The sequence below is a fragment of the Dromaius novaehollandiae genome, chromosome 2 (assembly GCF_036370855.1).
Source record: "Dromaius novaehollandiae isolate bDroNov1 chromosome 2, bDroNov1.hap1, whole genome shotgun sequence".
Lineage (NCBI taxonomy): Eukaryota > Metazoa > Chordata > Aves > Casuariiformes > Dromaiidae > Dromaius > Dromaius novaehollandiae.
The window spans coordinates 17,199,295-17,221,693 of NC_088099.1; the positions used below are offsets into that span (position 1 = coordinate 17,199,295).

The 22,399-nt window shown below is 38.8% G+C and overlaps 1 protein-coding gene across 4 annotated transcripts in view; it reads left to right on the forward strand.

The window, feature by feature from the left end:
- Positions 1 to 13,618: 13,618 nt before the first annotated feature.
- ZNF438 (zinc finger protein 438) overlaps positions 13,619 to 22,399 on the forward strand; it is a 64,166-nt gene continuing 55,385 nt past the window's right edge. For all 4 annotated transcript variants that reach the window (XM_064505829.1, XM_064505830.1, XM_064505831.1 and 1 more), the window contains exons 1-3: positions 13,619 to 13,747; positions 15,928 to 16,009; positions 16,518 to 16,571. In XM_064505829.1, coding sequence (XP_064361899.1) covers positions 16,530 to 16,571 — 42 coding nt within the window. In that variant the 5' untranslated portion in view covers positions 13,619 to 13,747; positions 15,928 to 16,009; positions 16,518 to 16,529. The remainder of the gene's footprint in view (positions 13,748 to 15,927; positions 16,010 to 16,517; positions 16,572 to 22,399) is intronic.

The window sequence follows — 22,399 nt, forward strand, 5'->3', positions numbered from 1 at the left end:
GCAGGGCAGAAGTGGCACCAGCAAAATTAATAGATGCCAGCAGAAGAATCATAGGAGTTGTTAGTTTTATCTCCAGTCTCCAAATTCCTGTAGTTTCTGGTAGGCATCCTAGGATTCACCATTGCAAAACCACAGAGCATAAGCAGAGTGGCGGAACATTACACTGTGGAATCGCTTTGGAGAATACTGGAGGATTTATTCATATAGACTTAGAACTGTGGAGATTGTATGATTAACAAGAAAAGCACCTTAACTGCGGGGGGGTGGGGGGTGGGAAAGTGTATGGGTGCATCTCAGTTTAATACAATTAAATACTGCTCTTTGAATGAATGAATAAGCTAATCCAATGTAACATCCCCAAGCAGATGTGCCCAGGAATTTCCCATTGAACTCCCCCATGGCTTATTCAATCCTTGCATCTTTCCTGTCTATTGCTTAGTTAAAAAAGACTTCTAATTCTATAACTTAATTCTTCAGCTGGTTCCATTTAGGACCAGCCCTACAATAACTTTGCTTCACTCTCATTTCTGCAGAAAGAAAAGATTTTATGCTAAAAAATCAAAATAACCCTTCTCTCATATTCTAGTTTTGCATTGTATCAGTATATTCTGGCATCTCGAATTTTAACACTGCAAATTCAGAGACGCAATCTCTCTGCATGGGAGAAATAAGTAGCTATTTATATGTAATACAGAACACATTTTGTTATATGTTACTAGGGAAATATATTTTAAAAAGCTAACTACCAACACAACAACATCTCCTGAAAAATTAACACTCTCATTTCAGTGATGCTTTGCATCTTGTGCAGCTTCATTTGGCTCAGTACTCCACGCACGAAAGCATCAGGTTTAAAATCATTAGTGATATTTACTGAACTTCAGCCTTTACCTCTTGTTTCTAGTTTCAAAGTTCTTTTATTTCAATGCAATTATGAATACATGTCCAAGTCTGAAGCATAACATTTGTAGAATTATTATACACATTCACATACACTAGAAACTTTGTTTCCTTCTCAAAGTCCCCTATTTAACCCATCCAGAACTATAATAGAAACATAAAATTAATCCTGTCCCCCTTTCCCCCTTTATTCTAAAATCCACATGTACGCTACACAATGTCTTTCAAAAAAGAGATGCTATTAGGTGCTGATTTCTTTCCTGACTCTGCTTATGAAAATCAACATATTTACCAAATCAATACACTGTGACCAACTACAGCTATAAAATAAACATTTTTATGTCATTTCTTAAAGGCTTTAAAATGTTGTACTGAGTATCAATATCAATTACTGATGCTTTAAATAACCTTCTTGTGTGACATTCGGGAAAAAACTCAAAGCTAGCATAGCTTACACTTTCTCTTTGTTCCTTCTAGGTGTAAATCAAACTGTAACTCTCTTACACTCAGCCTCTCTTTCAGATGTGTCACTTACAACCCCTGCATTTCATCTCTAGGTATGATGCTCTGATTCTCAGTTTCATGGAGTTGAAGTTAATGTAGTTTATATGCTCATGAATTAAAAGATAGGGGTTTTGAGGAGGGAGGGAATAAGCAACAGGGTATATGTTGCCATCATTATCAAAGAGTTCTTTACTGCATTATTCTTTGGACTATAGCATGAAACACACACGACTTCAAATAGCTGTATCCTAATAAATCAAATATGAACAAGAGGACATATAAAAAGCTGTTCTCACCAAAGTTTCATCTAACTCAGTATCCCATCTTCTAGCAGATATGTAGGGAAGAGCATTACGGGACAAGCATATTTCAGTACTTCTTTAGAATAACCTCCCAGCTTGCAGTAATTTGTGGCCCTGGAACTACCTCAGCCATAGGTTATCTTGCATGTTATAGCTCTCAGTGGATTTTTCTTCCAAAAATTTGTCCTCATAGTCTTTGAAACCAGGTAAATATGTTTAATCAACATAAAAAGTACAGTGAGCTAAATGAACTGGTAGTCTTACTTAATGCTGTTGGGTAAGACTGCTTTACATGTTAATTGTAGTGCTTAACTGATGTTGCTTTTTTATGCTTTTTTCTTTGCACACCAGCTGAAAGAATGTTGCTTCTGCACACCTTACTGTCGACTTATATATTGGCAACACTGAAATAGTCACCTCAGCTTTTTGATCTGCTGTGTGCCCCATAGTCCATTTTCTCTTACTATAGAGAAATTTTCTTACAGAGAAATTTAACTACAGTTAATGTTCGGTTTTATCTTATTAGCCATTTGGTTTCGGTTAACAACTATCTCTAGTTTTGCTTTGTATGCTGGAAATTCTAGCTAGACTGTCAAAGCCAAGCAAAAGCCCTCTCCTCTCTCATTTCCTATCTTTTTTAAAGACAGCCCGACAGACCCTGCTGCTCTGGAATCCAGCATGGTGGTGAGTGTAGGTGGAAGATGTCATATCCAATAAACTGTCCCCAAAGACACAATCCCAATATCCTTCAATCTGAACTGATCCTCTTAGCACCTCTGGTGCCTCTACTGCCTAATGTCCACGATCTCTCTTAGTGCTTTGCTGCTTTTAGTACCAGAGATAGCACAAGGTTCCTGAGGCCATACATCTCCTTTCTTCTCTCTTAAATCTGTAATTCAGCGAGTATATTAAATCTTCCTTCATTTGTATTCCTGTGTGACTATAATTGGTAGGAATTCCCTAGGATATCCTGCATCCTTCTTGTGACATATTTTGCCCTTAACCTAGGAGACAAATTACCAATAGGGTTTCATTTCTTTCTATCCAGGACACAGATGTCTTGGCACAGTATTTTCACTGAAGAATCACAGTTCATGATTACTAGTCTTTTCCTTCCTTTCATTGCTAGAATACTCATGGCCAAGAGCTGGACTGTCACAGGCCTTAGAAGCTTCCTTTCTCAACCTGGCTGCCTAAGGGAATGAGACATTTGCAATATTGCTTTTCATCCTTTTTTTCCTGTCTGTCAGAGCCCTCCTAATCACAAAGGAATCCACTGAGAAACTTCATATACATCTGAAAGGGAGGTAGAATCTCAAAGAAAATGATGCTCTTCGTGGTTTTGTGGAAATAAGCAAGTAGGGAGGGGAAGAGATAGTTAAAATAGTGCCTCCACGAAGGATTATTAGACATAAATTGTTATGTATTTCACACAGCAGCAGCTGGCTAGCCAGTCAGCAAGCTCACATGGGCTTGCCAAGCAACATATCATGCCAGCCATAGTGCTGTTGTTTCTTGCAAAACTGCAAGTGTCAGAAAGGTCTTCAATGGGCCTGAGGTGGACAAAACAGCAAGAAATTGAGCTTCATTAGTTCCACTACTACCACCAGAACAACTTTTCTTCCTTTAGTCTCTCCTTTTAAGAGCATATTGCTTATGGTTTTAAAAGTAAAATTAGTTTTTGTGTTTGCGTAACATTTTCTATTTGAGGATCACAATGCACTATACAAGTATCAGCTTATTTTGACAGTTCCTCCCTTTTCTCAAATTAAGCATTATCTTCACCTTATCAATAATGAAAAATGTAATTGAGCTTTGCTTATTTAAAGTACAAGTCAAGCTTTTTCTTGATGGAGCTTATTCACTGATACCTGTTTAATACACCTATGTGCAAATAATACATATGAAAAAATAGTAAATGTGTTAATTATGCAAAACATTCAGTTAAAAACTATGAAAATTATTAGTCTTCTCCACTGATTAAAAAATAAAAGGGTTGGTTTCATATATATGTATGATATTAATCCTGAAAAGAGCAAGTATAAAGAATAATAATAAATTTTGAATGCTTTTAAACTTACTGATTTTTCTGGTTTCTGAGGACAGACTTTAGTTTAATTGTATTTCTGGGCCGCTGCCAGCCTGTCACTATTCCCTAGAGCTTAATCTGTGGACATCAGAGGTTCTCCCCAGGAGCTGAATCTATAGACATTAGAGATTCAGAATCCTTAAATATCTTAAGCTAGGAGAGACAGGGGACTAGATCCTAATGGCAGTTTATGCCCATTTGAGGTCCTTTTAGCTTAATAAAGAGGCCTTGATGCAAATGAAAATCAGATCCTCAGTCACTTCAAATGTATTCACACACAAAAAAAAAAGGTTAAAATTCTGTTTAATTCCCTCTTATTATCAAAGCCTGGGAAAAAGAAAGCCTTTTTATAACCACTGAGGAACTGCATGTTTTATCTGAAGTCTGCTGTATAAAAATGGTGATTGATTTTTCCACATTAAGGACAAAATTGCAGGACATCTGTGCCTCACTAACTCTTACACACATACGTGCTTGCAGCAGAGACGCTCACTGTTCAAATCAAAATGGGATTTCTTGGTTTTAACTGTCAGGCTTGCAGGGCTCAATTCCTTTGGACTTGTTTTGAATCAAGAGCCAGAAATCATTTCCCCGTGAGACTTCAGGCTAGGTCTTTGCCAAGGCCATGGGTCACTTTATTGCATACAGAACTTTACTCTAAACTTAGCTGGTGATGTGTCGATGTGACGAGGTTTCAGCACGATACTTCTAGCGAACAAAGCTGGTTCCCATGATTTTTTAATTCAGTCTGAGAATAGGACTGAACAAAACCTGAATATCCTTTTCAGGTTTTTATTCCATACTATATTTTTCCATAAATGAAAACATTTTTGAGGACCATTGATTTCATGCTTCTATCTGTGGGCCATATATGTATTCATGGAAATGAAAAATAAGATTGCCATATGGAAGCATTGCTGTGAAAAAATATTACTAATTAAATGTGGAGTGAGTGACTATGATGAAACTTGCTGGTAACATGCCTGGCCACTGTGGGTCGAGAGGTCACGGTTCATGTACCAAGAATGACAGCACGATGCTACATGCGTTTGAGAACCAGTCGGAGACTCAGTTCTCGAGTTCAGTGACCTCTCTTCAGTGGGAACTGTATAAACACTGAAGTCAATCAAAGAAATTTAGATGTATTTATAACTCTCTTGCATAGTGAAATATAGTCAAGACAAGGGATGTGGAAATTATCAATTGCCAGTAATGGCAAAAAAAAAAAAAAAACAAACCCAAACAGAAAACAACAAACACAAAATACGTATTATATACAGCAGACAAGCAAAAATAATTTCCAAGGATGACTGCCAATAGTTCAGTGACACTCAGCTTTCCCACACCAGGATCTCTTTCCTATCTGGTTTGCCTCTAACTGGAATCTCCATCATATTTAACAGCCTGGGCAGAACAGGCTGGCTGGGCCTGCTGAGAAACCTTGCAATAACATAAAGGCTTCCTCGCCTCGGTGGCTAACTGGAAAAGGAGAACATAGTTTTCTTGCTCACTAGGTACCACATAAAGAAAGTACTTGAATGATTTCTTTAAAAAGAAAGAAAGGAAACACTATTTAAGAACTGTTTTAAGAACCATTAAAGAACTATTCTAAATTTCTTGAGGTTAAACTGAAGAAAATACTTCTCAATCCAGTCTCCCACACATCCCATACCCATACATTTTGCAGGGACCTATCGGATGTTGTGATTTAAGTCCAGAAGCAACACAGGTGATGCCATTTTCATTAAAACCACTGGTCCATCCTGTGATTCAAGAGCAATTCTGTCATCCTGAACACTGAAACTCTCCTAGACTGGGGTGTATGTATATCATCTTTGCACTTCCATCAAGTGCTGGGCAAACTGTATCCTGGAGCCAATCACTCACACAAAGTGATATTACCCAAAAAGCAGTCTCTGTGTTGTACTGAAACACAGGGAAACTTACTCTAATATTAAAGCACAGACATGATGCATAAACACACACACACAGAAAGATTTTTGTGAGAACACATAATACACTGTCTGAGAAGCTAGGAGTAGATCCTCACCCTGGATCATCACGTGTTGAGAGGCATCTATGCAGGATTCCCTCTCGAGCCACTGCCCTGGAGTGTCACTCTGAGAGCTGTATTCTTCATTCAAAAGGGTTTATGTTTAAGACATATCTTCACACTGTCGGCTTGACAGCTTCATGAAGTAACTCAAAATTCTATTTCAGACTCTGAAATACAGAATTATCTACTGCTATACAACATTTCTAGAATAATGCATGTAGTGGTAAAATATTACTTATAGGATTGATATTACAAAGGGCATTCTTTTCTTCCTTTGGAAGGAAAGGCCATGTTTGCACTTTTCCAGTCTTTCTCTCTCTTTGCAGGCTTCATTGACCATGCTACAGGAAGTTTTTTAACAAATACCCTTTATCCCCTAGGATGCCTAACAGCTGGGTTGGCTGACTGACATACAGCTCTTCATGTATTTCAGATGTTTCCTTAACTGCTTTTTAGGAACAGCTATTTTTATAAAACTTTTGTTATGTCTAAGTTGTCTAACCTTAATAAAGATTGCTTTCCAAATGAATATTAAAAATTCTCTTCACTATTTCTGGATCATTCATTTCTGCCCTTCCCATTCAATCTTACATTTCCAGTTTCCCTTTTTTCCTCTTTGCAATATTTGCAAAAGCCCTGATTTCCCCTGTATCTTTAAGCCAGTATCATTGCATTTTTTCTGCCTTCCATTTTTTATGTTTTTATTTACTTTATGTACTTATATTTGATTATCTTCCCATTTCCCCCCCCCAAAAAAAATCTCCTTTTCTTATTTCCCATTGCTCTTTGTAGAGCCTTTTTAGTCCACAGCAGTAGTAGAAAAAAATTGTGATGTTGAGAGAAGTGAGTTTACTTCTTCCTGCTTGCAAGCCTGCAGGTTTCCTCTCAGTCATGCGGGTTTCTTTGGCTTCCCATTAAGAAAAACAAAAAAGAGACAAGAACTGTGTGTTCTTGGCTTGTCACAGTATTTTATTACCTTGAAAGACAGAGATCAACTTGTTGGGCACAGAATGAAAATTTTAGAACAAGCAGCTTGTTGTTTTTTAAAAATAAATTTTATTTGGCATAACCAGTCAAACCTTTCTTGTTGCTGAAATCTGTTGCTGTCTTTGATAAATCATTCCTTCTAAGCTGGTACAAAATCAGTTCAGACAGAGATTTTTCTTACTTTATGATTTCTAAGAAGCTTTTGAAAGCGTCACCTCAAAAGAAGGATAATAAATACTTAAGATATGTTCTTATTGTCTTCTATGAAGCAATAATAATGGATATAAATTCTGGTCTTCCACATATCACAACACAAAATCTATGCTGAAAGGATATTAGGATGTCAAGAAATCATACCCTGAAAAGTTAGGAAATGCCAAGCAACATTATTTTGGCTTTTGTGCACATACAGATTATCATACAGTTAGTTATATGTTCCCGCCTTCTCTTTTCAACAGAACAAAAGGTTTTCACTTAGTGAGACACTATCAAATATTTGCTTTCTCTTTACTGCTCAGTATGTGATCCACACCTTATTTACTGCTGCCATTCACACTTTTCTATGAAGATTGAACTATTAATTTTCTCTCATGGGCTTTTTGATGGATCTCATCACTCTGGTACCTGAAGACAAAAAGATTATCTAGCTTATCTTCACAACTTTGCAAGATAAGATGATAGTGGCAATCCAGGTTTACAAATGGAAATATCATTAGGTGAAAAGTCTCCACTATTTTTGGGTGGACAAACTGAATACACAGACTTCAGCTGAAACTATGAAAAGCTGCATGCTTTTGCAGGGAAGACCCCAGACTTCAAGCATGCAGAAGAAGAGAAACATGATATAATTTACCTTATGTGAAAATACTGCTTCAAGTGATCTGCTCAAGTTTGCACTGGAATTCAGAACAGGCAAGGCTAGAATATACTCCTCAAAGGCAAACTTTTAATTACAAGTCTATCCTCTCTCTCTATTTTCTCTTGTCTTATTCTTTACGTACATATTTGGCAAAATATATGGCAGTGATCCCACAGGCAAGCTCCTTCACTATACAGCTCCATAGGCCAGCTTTGTGCACTAGATAAAGCAAAGGTTTTTGGAGAAAATGGCTTGTGACTATGGAGAAAAAATTTGTTTCATATGATATTTGCAAAGGGGGTTGAAATGAGATCGCAAAATCTTCATTTCTGGCATTTTGATATTTTGAATTCTTGACTTGCAGCCTTAACAGTGTAGGCTTTTGTATTTCTAATTTTCTGTGTTAAATAAACAGCCTGAAGAAACTGTAGTTCCATCCTGTGCCACCATACCAGTATTCCTGTGGGGCTGCATACTTTAAGTCCACCAAACAGATCTCTGTTGTTTGGGCTACTGGCCTAAACGATAGCACTTGATGGATTGTCATCCTCCGTGCAAATGAAGCCATATATTTTTTACCTTTATCATGCAAATATTTGTCAGCGGAAGGAGAAAACATGAAAATTAAGCATTTTGGATCCATTCCAGGATTCGGACTGTGATGTGCCCTTGTGAGCAGCATTATACTGCCTGTTGCCCCACAGTTTGATCCTTCTTCCTTCTACCAATTGCTGCAAGTCTATCTTCTCTCAATCCAGTAGAATGAAGTCTACTATTTACTTTACTTCTAGACTTTTGCCCAGTCTCAGTCTTCTTGTGAAATCATTTTAAGATTAGATCAAACTTGTTATCTGAAAACTTCCATTCGGCCATCCCCTAACACTAGAAGTATCTGAACTCTGAAGAGGTTGGATTCACCTCATTTGAGCTAGTTGCCATGGGCTCCTCTTACAGTAGGAGGGGAGAAACAGGAACTTACAGGGCACCATTGATCTATCTTAGACTTTAGAAGATGAATTCCAGCCCAGACTTCTCTGACATATGGTCTTAATATCCATGGCCTCTGAAGTGAACTCACTGTGACAAACTCATTTGCAATTTCTACGTTTAATCTGATGATTCCCAGTACAGGAGCCTAAATTGCCTCTGATTATGTCCAGAATTGCCACATTGAGTCAACACCAGTCCCTTAACTTACTCCAACTGGGATGCAGAAAGAAGCATCCTTTACCTTGTTGTCACTGAAATGCTTGCTAGGTACACACTTCAAGTCTGTAACATTATAACAGGATTAGGTTTCATACATACACACATACAAAGCTGACCCCTCCAGAAAAAGCATGGCTGGAAGATGGGCTGCACACTGCTTAGGTTCATGTTTAGAGCACCCAGACTACAATGTGAAAGACCCATGTGTGGTAACCTCTCTGGCCAACGTGGGTTTTCCTATTTCCTTCACTAGAAAAAAATTACTTCCTGCATCTGAGAAGTCTTCCTATCAAAAATGATACATTTCCACAAAAGTTTCAGTGATTATAATTATACAATAAAAATTCTAATAAGAAACACTTCACAGTCATTTCCAATGTAAATTCATATGTATAAAGCTTAAATGGGCATAAGTCATACCATTAATGAAATGTTTTTGGTATTAGATGTATTTTATATATCCGAAACTTCACCATGTGAAACAAACTGGTCAAAAATACACCCTACCTCTAAAGCAAATTCAAATTTTCTGCAATTCAAAATAGTCCCATTGTTTATTAAACAATGTTTAACAAGTAATTCCTTAAGCTTCTATTTCTAAACTCAGATTTATCAACTGCTAAATCCCCAAAGGCTACAGTTTTGGTTAGTGAGAAATTACTTCAAACCTGTGATCTGGGATAAATGATACACTTTTCATATCATTTGAGATCTATACAGGAAAAACATTGTATAAATGTTGGGAGCTATATACATGTATTTATATAGTAGATATTATAAGATGGTGCTTCTTAGTAATGTACTAATTGCTCTTCTAGTTGCTAGCAGCATTTCTTTCAGATTTTCTTCTTTCTTCAGAGCTGCGTCTTCTAATCTGCTCTGTTCCTTCAATTTTCTTTCCATATTTATTTTATTTGCTTACCCTCCAAGAACCTGGATCTTGGTTTCTTTATTATCTTAATCATCATTTCTCCTTTTTTTCACCAATGCCAGCGTTTCAGCATTTAAATCTATGACAGGTTAACGATGACAAAAAGGTATATACTTAAGCCTCATTATATTTTTCAACTTCAAAGAGATGAAAAAGCTCATATTTATTAATGTATTTTCAAAATATTTAAGTCAGAATTATCACTGCTGTTTCAAAGCTAGGCAGACTAGGGTAGAGACATTAAAGCCCAATTGTCTTATATATTTAACAGGTACAAATAGTCAAGGGGAAGCCTAATCTGTGGGAAGCAAAAGTCTGGTACTAGAGACTTTTCAAAGCTTGTGTTTGGTGTTGTCCAAGTTCCCCAAATTCCTTGAGTCTGTTATCTAGTGCAATCAATGTAAATACCTTTATCAACCATCTTTAGAAGAACACAGGATTCTCAAATGATGCTTTAATCCTCCAAATTTAATCATCTAAACCAAAACCAACCTAAATCATTCTCTGCCTGGTCAAAACCAAACTATTATTACGTAGTAATCCTTTACTGTGCGTGTAGTGGATTTTCCTAAAGTGAGATCAAAAATTTCTCCATGTACATTAAAGTGCAAGAGAGAACAACAGACTAACCGTTAATGTTCTAAAACTTTACGGATTATGGAAGGAAGGGATGTACTACAGTTGTCCGTTCAAGTTACTGTCTCCATAAAGGCTTCAGTTCTAAGCAATACAGAACACAGTAGTTCACTCCTTTATTACAAGGTATTGACATTTCTACTTATGTTGATATAATGGCAAAAGCATTACTGCGCAAACATCTCTATTGATTTAATTCTGAAAATATACTACTACATTGCCAAATATGAAAAAGGTGGGCTTTAATTTTATGAGATTTTTTAATTCAGTTTATTGACCTGAACTACTAATATTCTTCTACACAGTGCAAGATAATACTGTACATTGCTTCCTTGTATGATCAGAAAATTCTTTATTATGTAACTACCTTTTCAGTTTAGTCTCCATGATATTCCATTACCATTCTTACAACTTAAAAATGAGGGAGGGAAAATGTTCTCTATATAATATTTGTTCTAAACCATTACCAATGCAGTCTTCAATCTCTTTGGCAACTGCAGCTGGTACAAAGATAAAGTAATGTCTGCATCATGTAGCAAGGCTTTCATTTTTCCTCTGCTATTGCTTGTTCATCGGCTATTAACTATCTACTTTCAATTCTAAGTATAAATGTCTTCCATTCCCTTGCTTTTAAGACAAATCCATTCACAAAAAACCTGCAGAATGACATTGAGGTCACTGATACACTTTTCCTTAAAATACCCCAAATGGTACTTCAGAATATTGTAACCTAGGATGTTGAGGTGCTACTCCACACAAAATACTATCTTCAACCAGACTTGCAATGAATTATCTTTCCCAGCATTTTGTTTTAAAACCTGATATTGCAGATTAAAATTAATTACCACTGCTACAAAGTTTCTACAGTTTATTGCAAAATGAGTTTTAGGAAAAATTAATATACTATTAGAAATAACCAATCTTTTCTTTGAATAATGGAAACAGTCTACAGGGGAAGTTCATACTGTCTCACTAACATAATCAGGTCTCTTTTCTCCTTAACCAGAAACAGGTAAGTTCATCATAGTACTGTATTACAATTTTTAGATGAAAACTAATAGCTGTTAAAGGCACAAACACATTTGCACATCAAAATGAATATTTTCTGTCTCTCCAGGTGGCATGTTATATTTCAACAACCATGCTAATTATCTCTTATTTGTGGTTCAAATGGGCAATACACATACTGAAAACGTAATGGTTTTGCTTAAGCAACAGCTAGACTTGTACGACTTCAAAAGGAATGACAATTATTTAAAACCACTTAGATGATTCACCTTCAAATTCATTGTAGGTTTTGTAATCGTAAAACACTTTGGTTTTACAGGGCATAAAAAGGTGAAGAATAAGTACGTTTATTTTTAAACTTCAGTTCCTGCTGAAATTGGAAATGATTTTTAAATAAAGTATTCTGAAGCATAGAAATAGTTATTTCAGACATACAGTCTCCAAGCAGAACACGCTACTAATTAAAGGGCAGTATCATACATATACCTTGATTCGGAAATGACTTTGAGTAAAAAGTCTGCATATCACCTCACATTTCATTTGTCAGATGAAGTTACTCTATTCATAAAATGGTGTTTATGATCAAAATAACTAATTCTAATTCACATACATTTTCATGAAATGATTTCAACTAGAACCTAAATTTTTTTTCTTTTTTTTTTAAGTACACTTATTTCAGTGTACTGAAATAACACCGTTTCCAAGGCCAAAGATTCAGGATATGTATTTCCTTAGCTATCACTTTGCAGTGAACTACAGAAGAACAGACTTTAAAAAAAGTCCATATATTCTAAATATATATTCTAATTTTTAGGATACTGTGGAAACCTACAAGGTTCAAATTTCAGCCGTAGGTGCATGTAGAAAAATGTGGGTATTTGGAAGGGATTCTTTACTGCTTGTATCTTCTCCTATTCTGAGCCCTATTCCAGTCATTCCTGATGCCTTTACAGACTTAAACACCACCACAGCAGCATCCTGATTCTAAATACTTGATACCAAAAGATGGCAAAATTAATTGCCTTGCCTAACCCCATATTCCCCCTCTCCTCTGCTCTCACTTGCCAAGAGCTGTGACAATGCTACTTCACAGACTCCTTGTTCCAGCAGTGGTTGGGGTTCTCTCTTAGCTCCTTGCTCCAGCACAGGGTGACAGCAGGACAGAACAGAGGAGTGCTGTGTATGGCCTTACGGAGGCCTGGGTGTCCTAGAAGAGCACATATGAGAGAGATGGTCGTGCATTATATGATGATAGTAGGTAAACAAGGTGGTCCCAATGCAAATCAAGCTTTGAAATCGTGCAGTCCTTTTTCCCCCAGAAAGATCAGCTTTGTTGAAGAACAGATGGTGAGGGGAGGAGAGAAAAAAAAAAGACTCCCTTCTTCCTAGATGTTCTCATGTCTCCTCTTTTCTTATCTGCATTTCTGTATTTCCATAGTATCATTCAACACTTCTCTTCTTTGTCTTGCACCCCATCTACCTCCTAATTTTTTCCTTTCAGTCCTCTCTTAAATCCCACACTAGCCTATGTTTCCTTGCATTTTCATTTTTCCTCCTTCCAACATTCCCTCCATTTCACATACTCCCCAGCGCTTGTGGTGCTGGACCATTTCCCGGAACAACTCCAGGACTTCTAGAAACTCCCTTTCCCAACCCGCCTCCCTGGAATCCCAAATTCTATTCAGGCCCATTCCACCATGCAAGAACGCTCATTTCAGTGCAGCCTGGGGCCCAGCTCCCCACTTGTGGTGGGTGGCTGGGTGGGTGGCAAAGGCCTGAGGGCAAGCACGCGCCACAGCCCACCCAGCTGCGGCTCGGCCGCGGGCCAGCCGGGAGCCCAGGGGAGGGGCGGCCGTTGGGGAGGGCTGCAAGGCGGACAGGGGGTGAGGTGTGTGGAGGACACCAGGTGTGTGAATAACTCATGGGAACCACACGGGCTAGGCAGCACCGGCACGGCTGCCTGCCCGCGGCGGAGGCCCTGCGCCGCGCCCCGCATGCAGCGGCTTTCGAGGGGTCGCGGCCGGGGCGCCCCGCAGCCCCTGCGGAGGGAGCGCGGCGAGGCGCCCACCTAACGGCCACTCCCGGGCACCGCCGCGCAGGCCGCTGTCCCGCCCCGCCCCGCCCCGCTGCCGCCTTCCCGCCGCGCGCTCTGCGCCTGCGCCGCGACCGCTCCCGCCCACGCGGTCTTCCAGCGCACTGTGACGCCACAGCGCGCCGTCGCCGTGACGTGGAGGCGGCGTGACGCAGGCACGCAGAGGGGTGCGCTGTAAGTTCCCTTCCCCCCGCGGCGGCGGCGGGTCCGCGGCCTGGGGCCTGGCGGCGGGGCGGGCGCGGGGCTGGGAAGGCCGCTCCGCCCGCGGCCTAGGGCGGGGGAGGAGCCGGCGGCAGCGGCTCCGGCTCCGGGCGGGGGCGGCCTGCGCCGTGGCCGGGCGGAGCGCGGGCGGTGGCGGCCGCCGCGGACCCTGGGCTCGCCCTGCCGAGGCAGCGCTGCAGAGGGGCGGTTACGGAGCGGGGCGCGCGAGCAGCCCGTGGGGCGGGCTCGGGCGCGCCGTCCCTGCCTGAGAGCCGGGTCCGGCGCCGCGGGGCCCCGGGAAGCCCCGGCCGCAGGCTGCCGAGCTGCTGTCGTGCGATAACGCCGCGTAACCGCAGTGGTAACGTGGCAGTGCGAAGCCTGGGCGCTTACCTCGGCGTGTCTTGAGTGTGCAAAAGCAGAAGAAACACGGGCGCACTCGTAGTATAAGCAGGACTGTGTTTATAGTATAATCAGATGTGACATAATAAAGGTGTACAAACGCCCCTATATGTTAATGGTTTCTGTAAATCATAAAAGGTGGTAGGTACTTCTACAGTTCATTTTTACACTTTCCGGTTAGATGAGGTCGCAAAACCTCACGAGTGGGGTAAGGCAGCAGCGGATGCCCCTGTGCTGGGGTATGCCGAGGCGTTTGCCTCGCACGCGGTTCCCTGCCCGCGCGCCCCAGCTGGGTACGCCGCCCACGGCCTGCGTGGGGCTTGGCGAGCCTTGACGCCACTTCCGTAAAAGCCCCGATGCCAGGTGCGGCTGGCCGGGCTGCCGAGGCGCTCAGGGCCCCTGCGCGGTCCCGGGGCTTCCCTCAGTTCTGTGGCGGCAGGTGCTGTCGTTCGGAAGTGACCGAGATCGGGGTTGTGTGTGCGTAGGTGTGGTGCCGAGGCCTGGCAGCCTCTGAGTGCGGTACAACGGGGGATATGTGTTATTGATGCCAATGCGAAGACGTTACAAGTGCTCTAATGTGGCCGGCCTTGGGGAAAATGAAGAGCTAAGGCTTAAAAAGCAGTGTAAGAGACAGTTTAGGACTGCAGTGTCATGTCTTTGCTGTCGGGCATTTGAAAGAGGGTGTATGGAGGAACTGGCCCATTTTGTCTTTTTTTTTGGTCCAGGAGTCTTGCTTTCCTGAAAGACTTCCCTAATTCTGTGCCTGACTTCAAATTGATGTGTTACATCTAACCTTGCCAGCCTCTTGTTCTTCGACTCATTTTGCTCAGTTCCATTCTTCATGTTAACTGTTTCACATTGAAGCATTTTAATACGGGTGTAGCATATGTAGAGGTCTCTGTCAGCAGCCTAGCCCTTAAATGCTGGCTTAGTTTAGAAATTAGCCTTGAATTTCCTTGTATTCATTTATTTGCACTTGTAATATGGCATCAATAGTGGCCTTTTGTATCATTATAATATATAATTATATTATTGTATAGTTATTCCATAACAAAAAAAGGAAAGAGAAGGATGAAATGAGGTAAATGCACAGCTCACTTGTGTCACAGTAGGTTTTATATGCAGGGTTTTTTATGTTTTTAATAGGCCTATTCAGCAACCAAAATACTGAGCTTGCTTCTTTTTTAACCTAGTCATAGGTAGTTATTTTTTAGTACTAGTTTTGGGTGAAGTTTGATCCCCCCCCCGCCCCCCCTTTTTATGCAAAGCAAAATATCAGTCTCAGGGATAGGTGCGGAGCTTTTTTCCCCTTTGGTAGGTAAAAGAATGAGATTTTCCTCAAACTTAAAGTTGGTTAAAAATTCTGAAGAATCAGGAAAAGGAAGGAAGACTTACGGTTGTGGTACAGGTTTAAAATATTTTTTGTAATGATCTGGTATAGTATTCTGACTGTTAGTTTAGTGTAATTATTAAAAGTTTTTTCTTGGATAAGGATAACTGGAAGATCGGAAGAAAATTGGAATGGTGTATGGTATGATTCAAATGTGTTTTAACTTTTGCACATGGTGTTAGAGTAATAGATTTTTAGATAACTAATTAAAAAGTTATGTAATTAAAATATTTGTTCAAATATCTTATTTTTGAGAATACTGGAACGAGTAATGACAGTGACAGCAAATGATGATATATTTCTCATTTTCTCATATCAAACTTTAGATACATATAGTGATTTTCATATATATTTTAATGTACAGGTTCAATGATTATCCTGAATTAAACCAACTGAGTGTTCTTCATCTGTGACTTGGGCTGTTTTGAGGATTTTTGTGTGCTGAGGTAATATGTCATTTATGAAAGTATTTTAATGTTTTAAATGTTTATATAAAAATGGTGATAGTTTTATATTTTTATTTGCATCTAATGAGATGCATCTTGTCAGGCCATGAGGGCAGTGAAGAAATGGTGAAAATACCATGTTTATCTGAAAAGTATTTTAGCTAAAAATGTTACTGCAGTTACAATTTTAGAAACTTAGAGAATTTTTAAAATAAGTAGTCAAATCAGGAGTATGTTAACTTCATCAGTTATTTTAGCAATATTGATTCAAATATGTATGACTGTAATTTCTAATCTAATGTACCGTTAGTGTATGGTAAGCCTCAGAGGAAATGCCATTGTGTTTGATTAGTTGAGAACAAATAGGTTTTATTAGGATTATCATTTGAGTATTTACTGCTTTCTAAAATTTATGCTTCTGTTTTTCTCATTTAATATAATTTTTGTCCTTTCCTAAATATATTTCCTGAGATATTGGCACTTTTGTTTTTTCTTTTCCTTAAAACAGGAATTAAGATGGATGAAATGTTTTATTGGCCATAGCAGCAACAGGATGTGTGAGGTAGGTACATTGAAAGAAAAAGTTAATGTCCTTGCAGAATGTTATAATTTTTGTTTCTATATCTCTCTGAACACGAAGAAATAACATATGGTGAGATGAGGTTTGATAAATAGGTTGGTCTTTCAGAAATTTCATAACACCTCTTTCCCATGATAGATCTAGGTAGTTTACCTCCTCCTGATTGTGGTAAACTGCCGCATGTTTATCGCAGGTTAACTGAGTACAAGCAGACAGCCTTAGGCACCTGATGCATTTCAATTTTGCATTCTTTGAATGGAAGATTTTGAATGTGTCCTTTCCCTAAGGTTTGTATGCTTTTTTTTTCCTTTTTTTTGTGTAAAAGCGGATGGAGAAAATATCAGAGTGTTTGAATCTTGTTTTCAGTAATCTGTTTAAATGGGATCAAAGAAGAAAAAGACTCATTCTCCATATGTTTTATCTATCTATTTTCCTTCTTAAATGGGCAGTTTTTGTTTCTATGTTTGATATGTGGTTTTTTTTAACATTTCTTGCTTTAATGTCACTGAGGGCGTGCTCCAGTGGGAGTGTTCTCCAGTGAAATTATTTGTGTTCAGAATTTCCATAAAAGTTAATAGTGGTTCAGCAGCAGTAAAAGATTATTTTTGATGCTTATCGTCATCTGAAGTCAAGTTAAGATTTTGTCCTTATTTACTTAAGCTTAATGCTTCAATTTTATCACTACAATTGACTAATAGAGAGCCATAAAATGTTTTTATGTAAAAAGTTTTTTAAATAAAATTTTAAATATGAACGTATGTTTGTACAAGACTAACATTGGCAAATAACAGAACAGTTATGCTTGGATAACATTTGTTAACTTTCTCATGAAGTGTATTTGCATGTTGTTGTTACCAAAGTTGAAAGAAATGCAAACTTTGCATGGTGTACGTGTTAAAGATATGTATGTTGTGTATCTTCAGTGCTTGTTTAAATTTTGAAAATAAAAAGTTGTAATCACTCTTGCTTCCCTACTTTATCTTGCTGGTGTAACAAACAGGTTCTTGCTATCAATTTGAAAGGTCATTTGTGGAATTGTCGTCTTTGTCACCCTTCTGTATTACTATCGATCTTGTCATGCTTCTTGAAAACACACAGAATAGCTGAGTGTAAACCATCCTACACTTCCTGCGATGTTTGCTAATTGTGTTTGACTTATTATAGTACAATATTTGTGGGTATTGGTTTGTCCTTAATAAGCTGATTAAACTGAGTGTAAGTAGTATTCAAGCTTTTTTTTTTTAAACTGATTTCATGGATATTTATAGCATAATTAAATATTGCAGGAAAATATAACAGTTTGTGGAGCAATACATCTTAACATCTTAATTCTTACTAACTAATATCAAAAGTGTAACCAGAACATCATAAACTTAACCGTGGTACAGGTGTACTGTGCTGCTATTAAACAAGGGTACAAAACTGTCTGAGTTAAGGAGAGGCTATCTTTGGTTTGTCTCTTCTCTTTTTACCAAATTAGGAGAGAACTATTTCATCTAAACTTTACAATATTCTTTTTATCTTTGGTTCTTTCTGACAACTTTTTGAGGGGTGTAGAGTACTGAATGCCTTGCCTGAAGGGAGGCTAGCCAGTGTCCTGCAGCCAAAACAGGTTTAATATTGAGCAGTTAGCGTGCTTTTAACTATAGCAAAAATGGAAAGAATACAATATGTAGCTCGATGCATCTTTCAGAGCTGTAATGCATTGTGGTCACTTCATTTGTGGTTATGCTTGTTTACAAAACTAAAAACTCTGGTTTATTTTATTTTTTTCGGAATGATGAATTGTTTTCTCATGGGATCATATAAAGAATAAAACTGTGCTGTATTGAGGAATGAATATATATTTTTTAAAAGAAGTGACTTTCACTTTCAGTGCATGTTAATTTCTGTGCAGGTCTTCTCTGTTTTCATTCTCTAGCTGAAGAACTTGATTGTTCTCCAGAAAAGCCAAAAACAAGATTGTTGGTTTAGGAAAAAATTATCTTGCTTAATGCCAAGAGGGAGTCATGTGCTGAGATAAAGTTCAAAGCTGGAATATCCCTGTCCTGCTGAAATGCCTCTGTCACAAGTCTCTGGAAAGAACCGGGAGTATTCTTGTGTCCTACTTGGGTATTTGCCAAGAGCAGCAGGTGCAAATGAGATGGGAAAGCAGACCAAAAAGTATGTTTGCTTCAAGTAGGTGTAAGAGTTGGGGGGAAAAGAAACTGCGTGTGGCAGGCATACAGGACGTATCCTGAAATCAATTTGGAATATTACGTGGCTTCTAAATTCAGGCTTCATGGAGAATTTCTGCTGTTTGGTTGATGTTTGAGTAAGGAAATGTTTCTTCGACTGACCTGCCAGTCAGTCTGTCAAATTGTAAAGTCAGATGTGTCAGTAGCTGAAAGCTGGAATAAGAACTATTTAGTGGTTGTACTCCCCTGGCCCCAGCCCCCACAGAAAAGCAGAAACCAAAACTAACAACCTTTATTGAGGACAAGTGTGCGAGTGTGACCTCTCACTTGGTTCATTATTCATGCACTGTAAGAGACTGTTGTAAGGGACTCTTCTGTTACAAGGACCTTTCCCTAGGAGGAACTTCCCTCTTTAAGACTATGTGTGGTTACTCCAGTGTGATTAGGTACAGCTTACTCCAGTGTCATTTCTGTCATACCCATGTGTCTTTGCCATTTCACTTTTCCTGTATATATGTTTATTGTTCTTCTGGATGAGCCATGAGAACAAAGATGTTCCTCTTATTGCTTTGTGTGGTTTTGAGCATGCTTCTGTCTTCTGCATATATGTGATCTTAAATAATAAAGGATGCAAAACTGAATTTGGGGGTCTTTTTGGCCTTCCTTCAGTGGTTAGTTTCCTCAAGTGAGGTTATAACCTGCCAGTATTTTGCAAGTACTTGTAATCTCAGATTTGTATTGGCTTGCCGTTTCAATGAAGCACTGTGTGTAGCAAGACATGAGCTTTTGACAGGTCTTGGTCTTTCCCAGCTCAGTCAAAACAGGTGGTGAAGAAATAAAGTAGATCCCATGTATTTAGGAAGCATGGCAGTAAAGTTTAAATGTTGGCATTCTGTCCAACATTGTTCTCTGTTAATGGTATACTTCTACCTTTAAGGGACAGCATGTGAGCCCCCAAATACTGTTAGAGAATCAAAAAGGATCAGTCTGTAATAAATACATAGCTCTACTGTTTATATAAGCATGCTCTGCATATGATGAACCAAACACTTACCAGTTATCAGGCTATTAGAAAAATATCTCAAACTAATATTACGGCTGTTTGGTGGGTTTTATCATTGTTGTCGTCAGCAAATTTTGAGGTTTTGCTGACCAAGTAAAACAAATTGTTACAGGATTTAGGCAGAAAGCACTGTCCCATACTTCAGGACTGAAACTGAGACCACCCAAATGCCTTCAGCTGTTTTTTGTTTCAAAAGTGGTTTGTTCTTTTTAGCAAAGTGTTTATGAATGGAGAGTTGGGTGAATCACTCTATTTTGTTCTTCCCGGAATCACAGTATCAAATAAACGTTACAGTACTCTTTCTGATCGTCAAAAGAGAAAGTCTTAGACCTTTCTTGCTCTTATTTTTAGCTTTCAGATAAAAATAGCCATAGGCAGTTATGACTGAATATCTTTAGAGGAATCTTTTTCTTGGAAACTTTAGCTAGTTTGAGCTGGATAGTTACCCCTTTATGGGCAATAGGGCGTCTGTTTTAGGATATTTTAGTAATTAATTCAGAGGTTTTATACGTGTACCATAGTTCTTGTGAAGTAAATGGGATGTAGAATGTTTTTCTCATCTATATTTCTGTGTTATGTTTTCTATTAAAATGTTAAATTTGCCAGGGCAGGTCAACTGCATTAATTACATACCTGTTCCTGTGCAGAAGCATACCTCGTTCCTCATTGAAGGCCTAATGATGAAAAGTCCACTTATCCGCAGTTTAGGGTAGTGACCTTTGTTATTCTGTCTTTGTCTTCTGTAAACCAAGAGGTTTCTTCCTAGGAAGATGTCCTAATTGGCATGTGACGGAGTTGGGGACTGTACTGAGTGAGATGTAAGCAAGGAATTACACTGAGGGAGAGGAAAGTAAAGACTACTTGGCCTGAAATGATAAGTCTTCAAACATTCATGATGGCGTATAATCAAAGCAGAGGACTGTATTAGGAATCTTATTTTTAAGAGCTCTGCTAATTTCTGAGATCTGAAAGAGTTTATACATGGAATCAGAGTAAACAAAATGGTGAGTTAAATAAAAAGTATGATGGAGAACTGCATAGGAAATAAAATGCTATGGTAAAAATCAGTATCTTGCTGTCATATAGTGTGTCATCAGTGTGTATGCAGTGCTTGGTACCTTACGTAAAAAGTAGGGTGTAGGGTGAGAGGAGATTTGGAGAAAAGGCTAAAAGAGTGATCTATAGAGGTGGAAAACTGATAAAGAGAAATGGAACAAGTTAGATTGTTTACCTTTTGAAAAGCAATAAATATGATGAAATGTAGCACAGATGCACAGAATGATTTGAATGGTTTGGAAAAAGTAATTCAAGAGTTTTTGTTCTGTTAGTTCATGATGGGGATAATACTTCCAGGTCAATAAGGGGACATTCTGTGAAATTAGAGCAGCAAATGTAAAACTTGGAAAAGGATATATCTTTACATATGTTGATAGGACAGTTCTGCAATGTAGAGTTTTTTTAATTTAAGAAAATTAAAATCAAAATTGGATAATTTGGAACACAAGTCCATTATATGGACTCAGGTAACTATTTTTCTAAAAGGGTATAAACCTTCAGCTGTTGGGTCATTTGTGAGATTTTTTTTGTCCATCATATTTCTGCTAGAGCTTATCTAAAAACTGTGAGGATTTCTTCTGAAAGTGGGAGTAAAGGAATTCATTTTTTTCCCAGCTTGTTTGTAGGACAATTCAGGGAAAGACTATGGCATCTCACTAATTCCTTTGCTTCCTAGCTATTTGTTAGGGTACATTTAGGTGAAGTATCAGCTGGGTACTGTGGCTAGTTCTGCGTGGGAGTGTGTGCTGATATACTTTTTCTTGTATGTGGGGAGTTCAGAGGAAAAGTTTTGGGCAATATCATTGGAGTCCTCATCAACTTGGGCAGAAATTATGTTTGGCAGTTGTTTTTATGACTTCTGCCACTAGTCAGGCAGATTTTTCGGGTCCCTGTGTTCACACATTAAGTAGGTGTATGCAAGTTAGTTCACAAGCTTGTTTGGTTTATAACCTGTACCTAGAGCGATGGAGTGGTTGGGGAGGGTGAGGTGAACTAACACTGGCCTTATGTGTCATCCAGCCAACTTCCAACAAGTATTTAAAAAGTCATAAAAGAGAGCAGTGGGGGTATCTTAATTAAATGAGTATGCTTGTCACTCTGCCGGTCTTTTCTCTTGGCATGGTTCAGGTCCTAGAAACTACATTTGCTTTCAGTTTCTGTCAAACTCAAGTACAAATCTCCGTGGTAGACAAAAGCATCAAAACCCCCAGTGTTCAGCAGGAAGAGATACCCTAACTATACTTTGACCTACAGAATCAACTTTTGCTTATTCCCACTGAAATGTCCTTTGAACTCTATTTAGTATATGCTGCAGTTTTTAGTTTTGATATGTTTAGCAACAGACTGACTTAAATTTGTTGTATTTGGCTTTAGAGCAGCAAGGAACAGATGTCAGGGAGGTACTGTGACAGGAATAAAAAGATTCAGAAAGCTTATGGGAATTTGGAGGGCGAGAGGGAAATCTTCCTCCTGTTTTTTCCCTGCTAGAAGCCGTACTATAATGTTCAGAATTG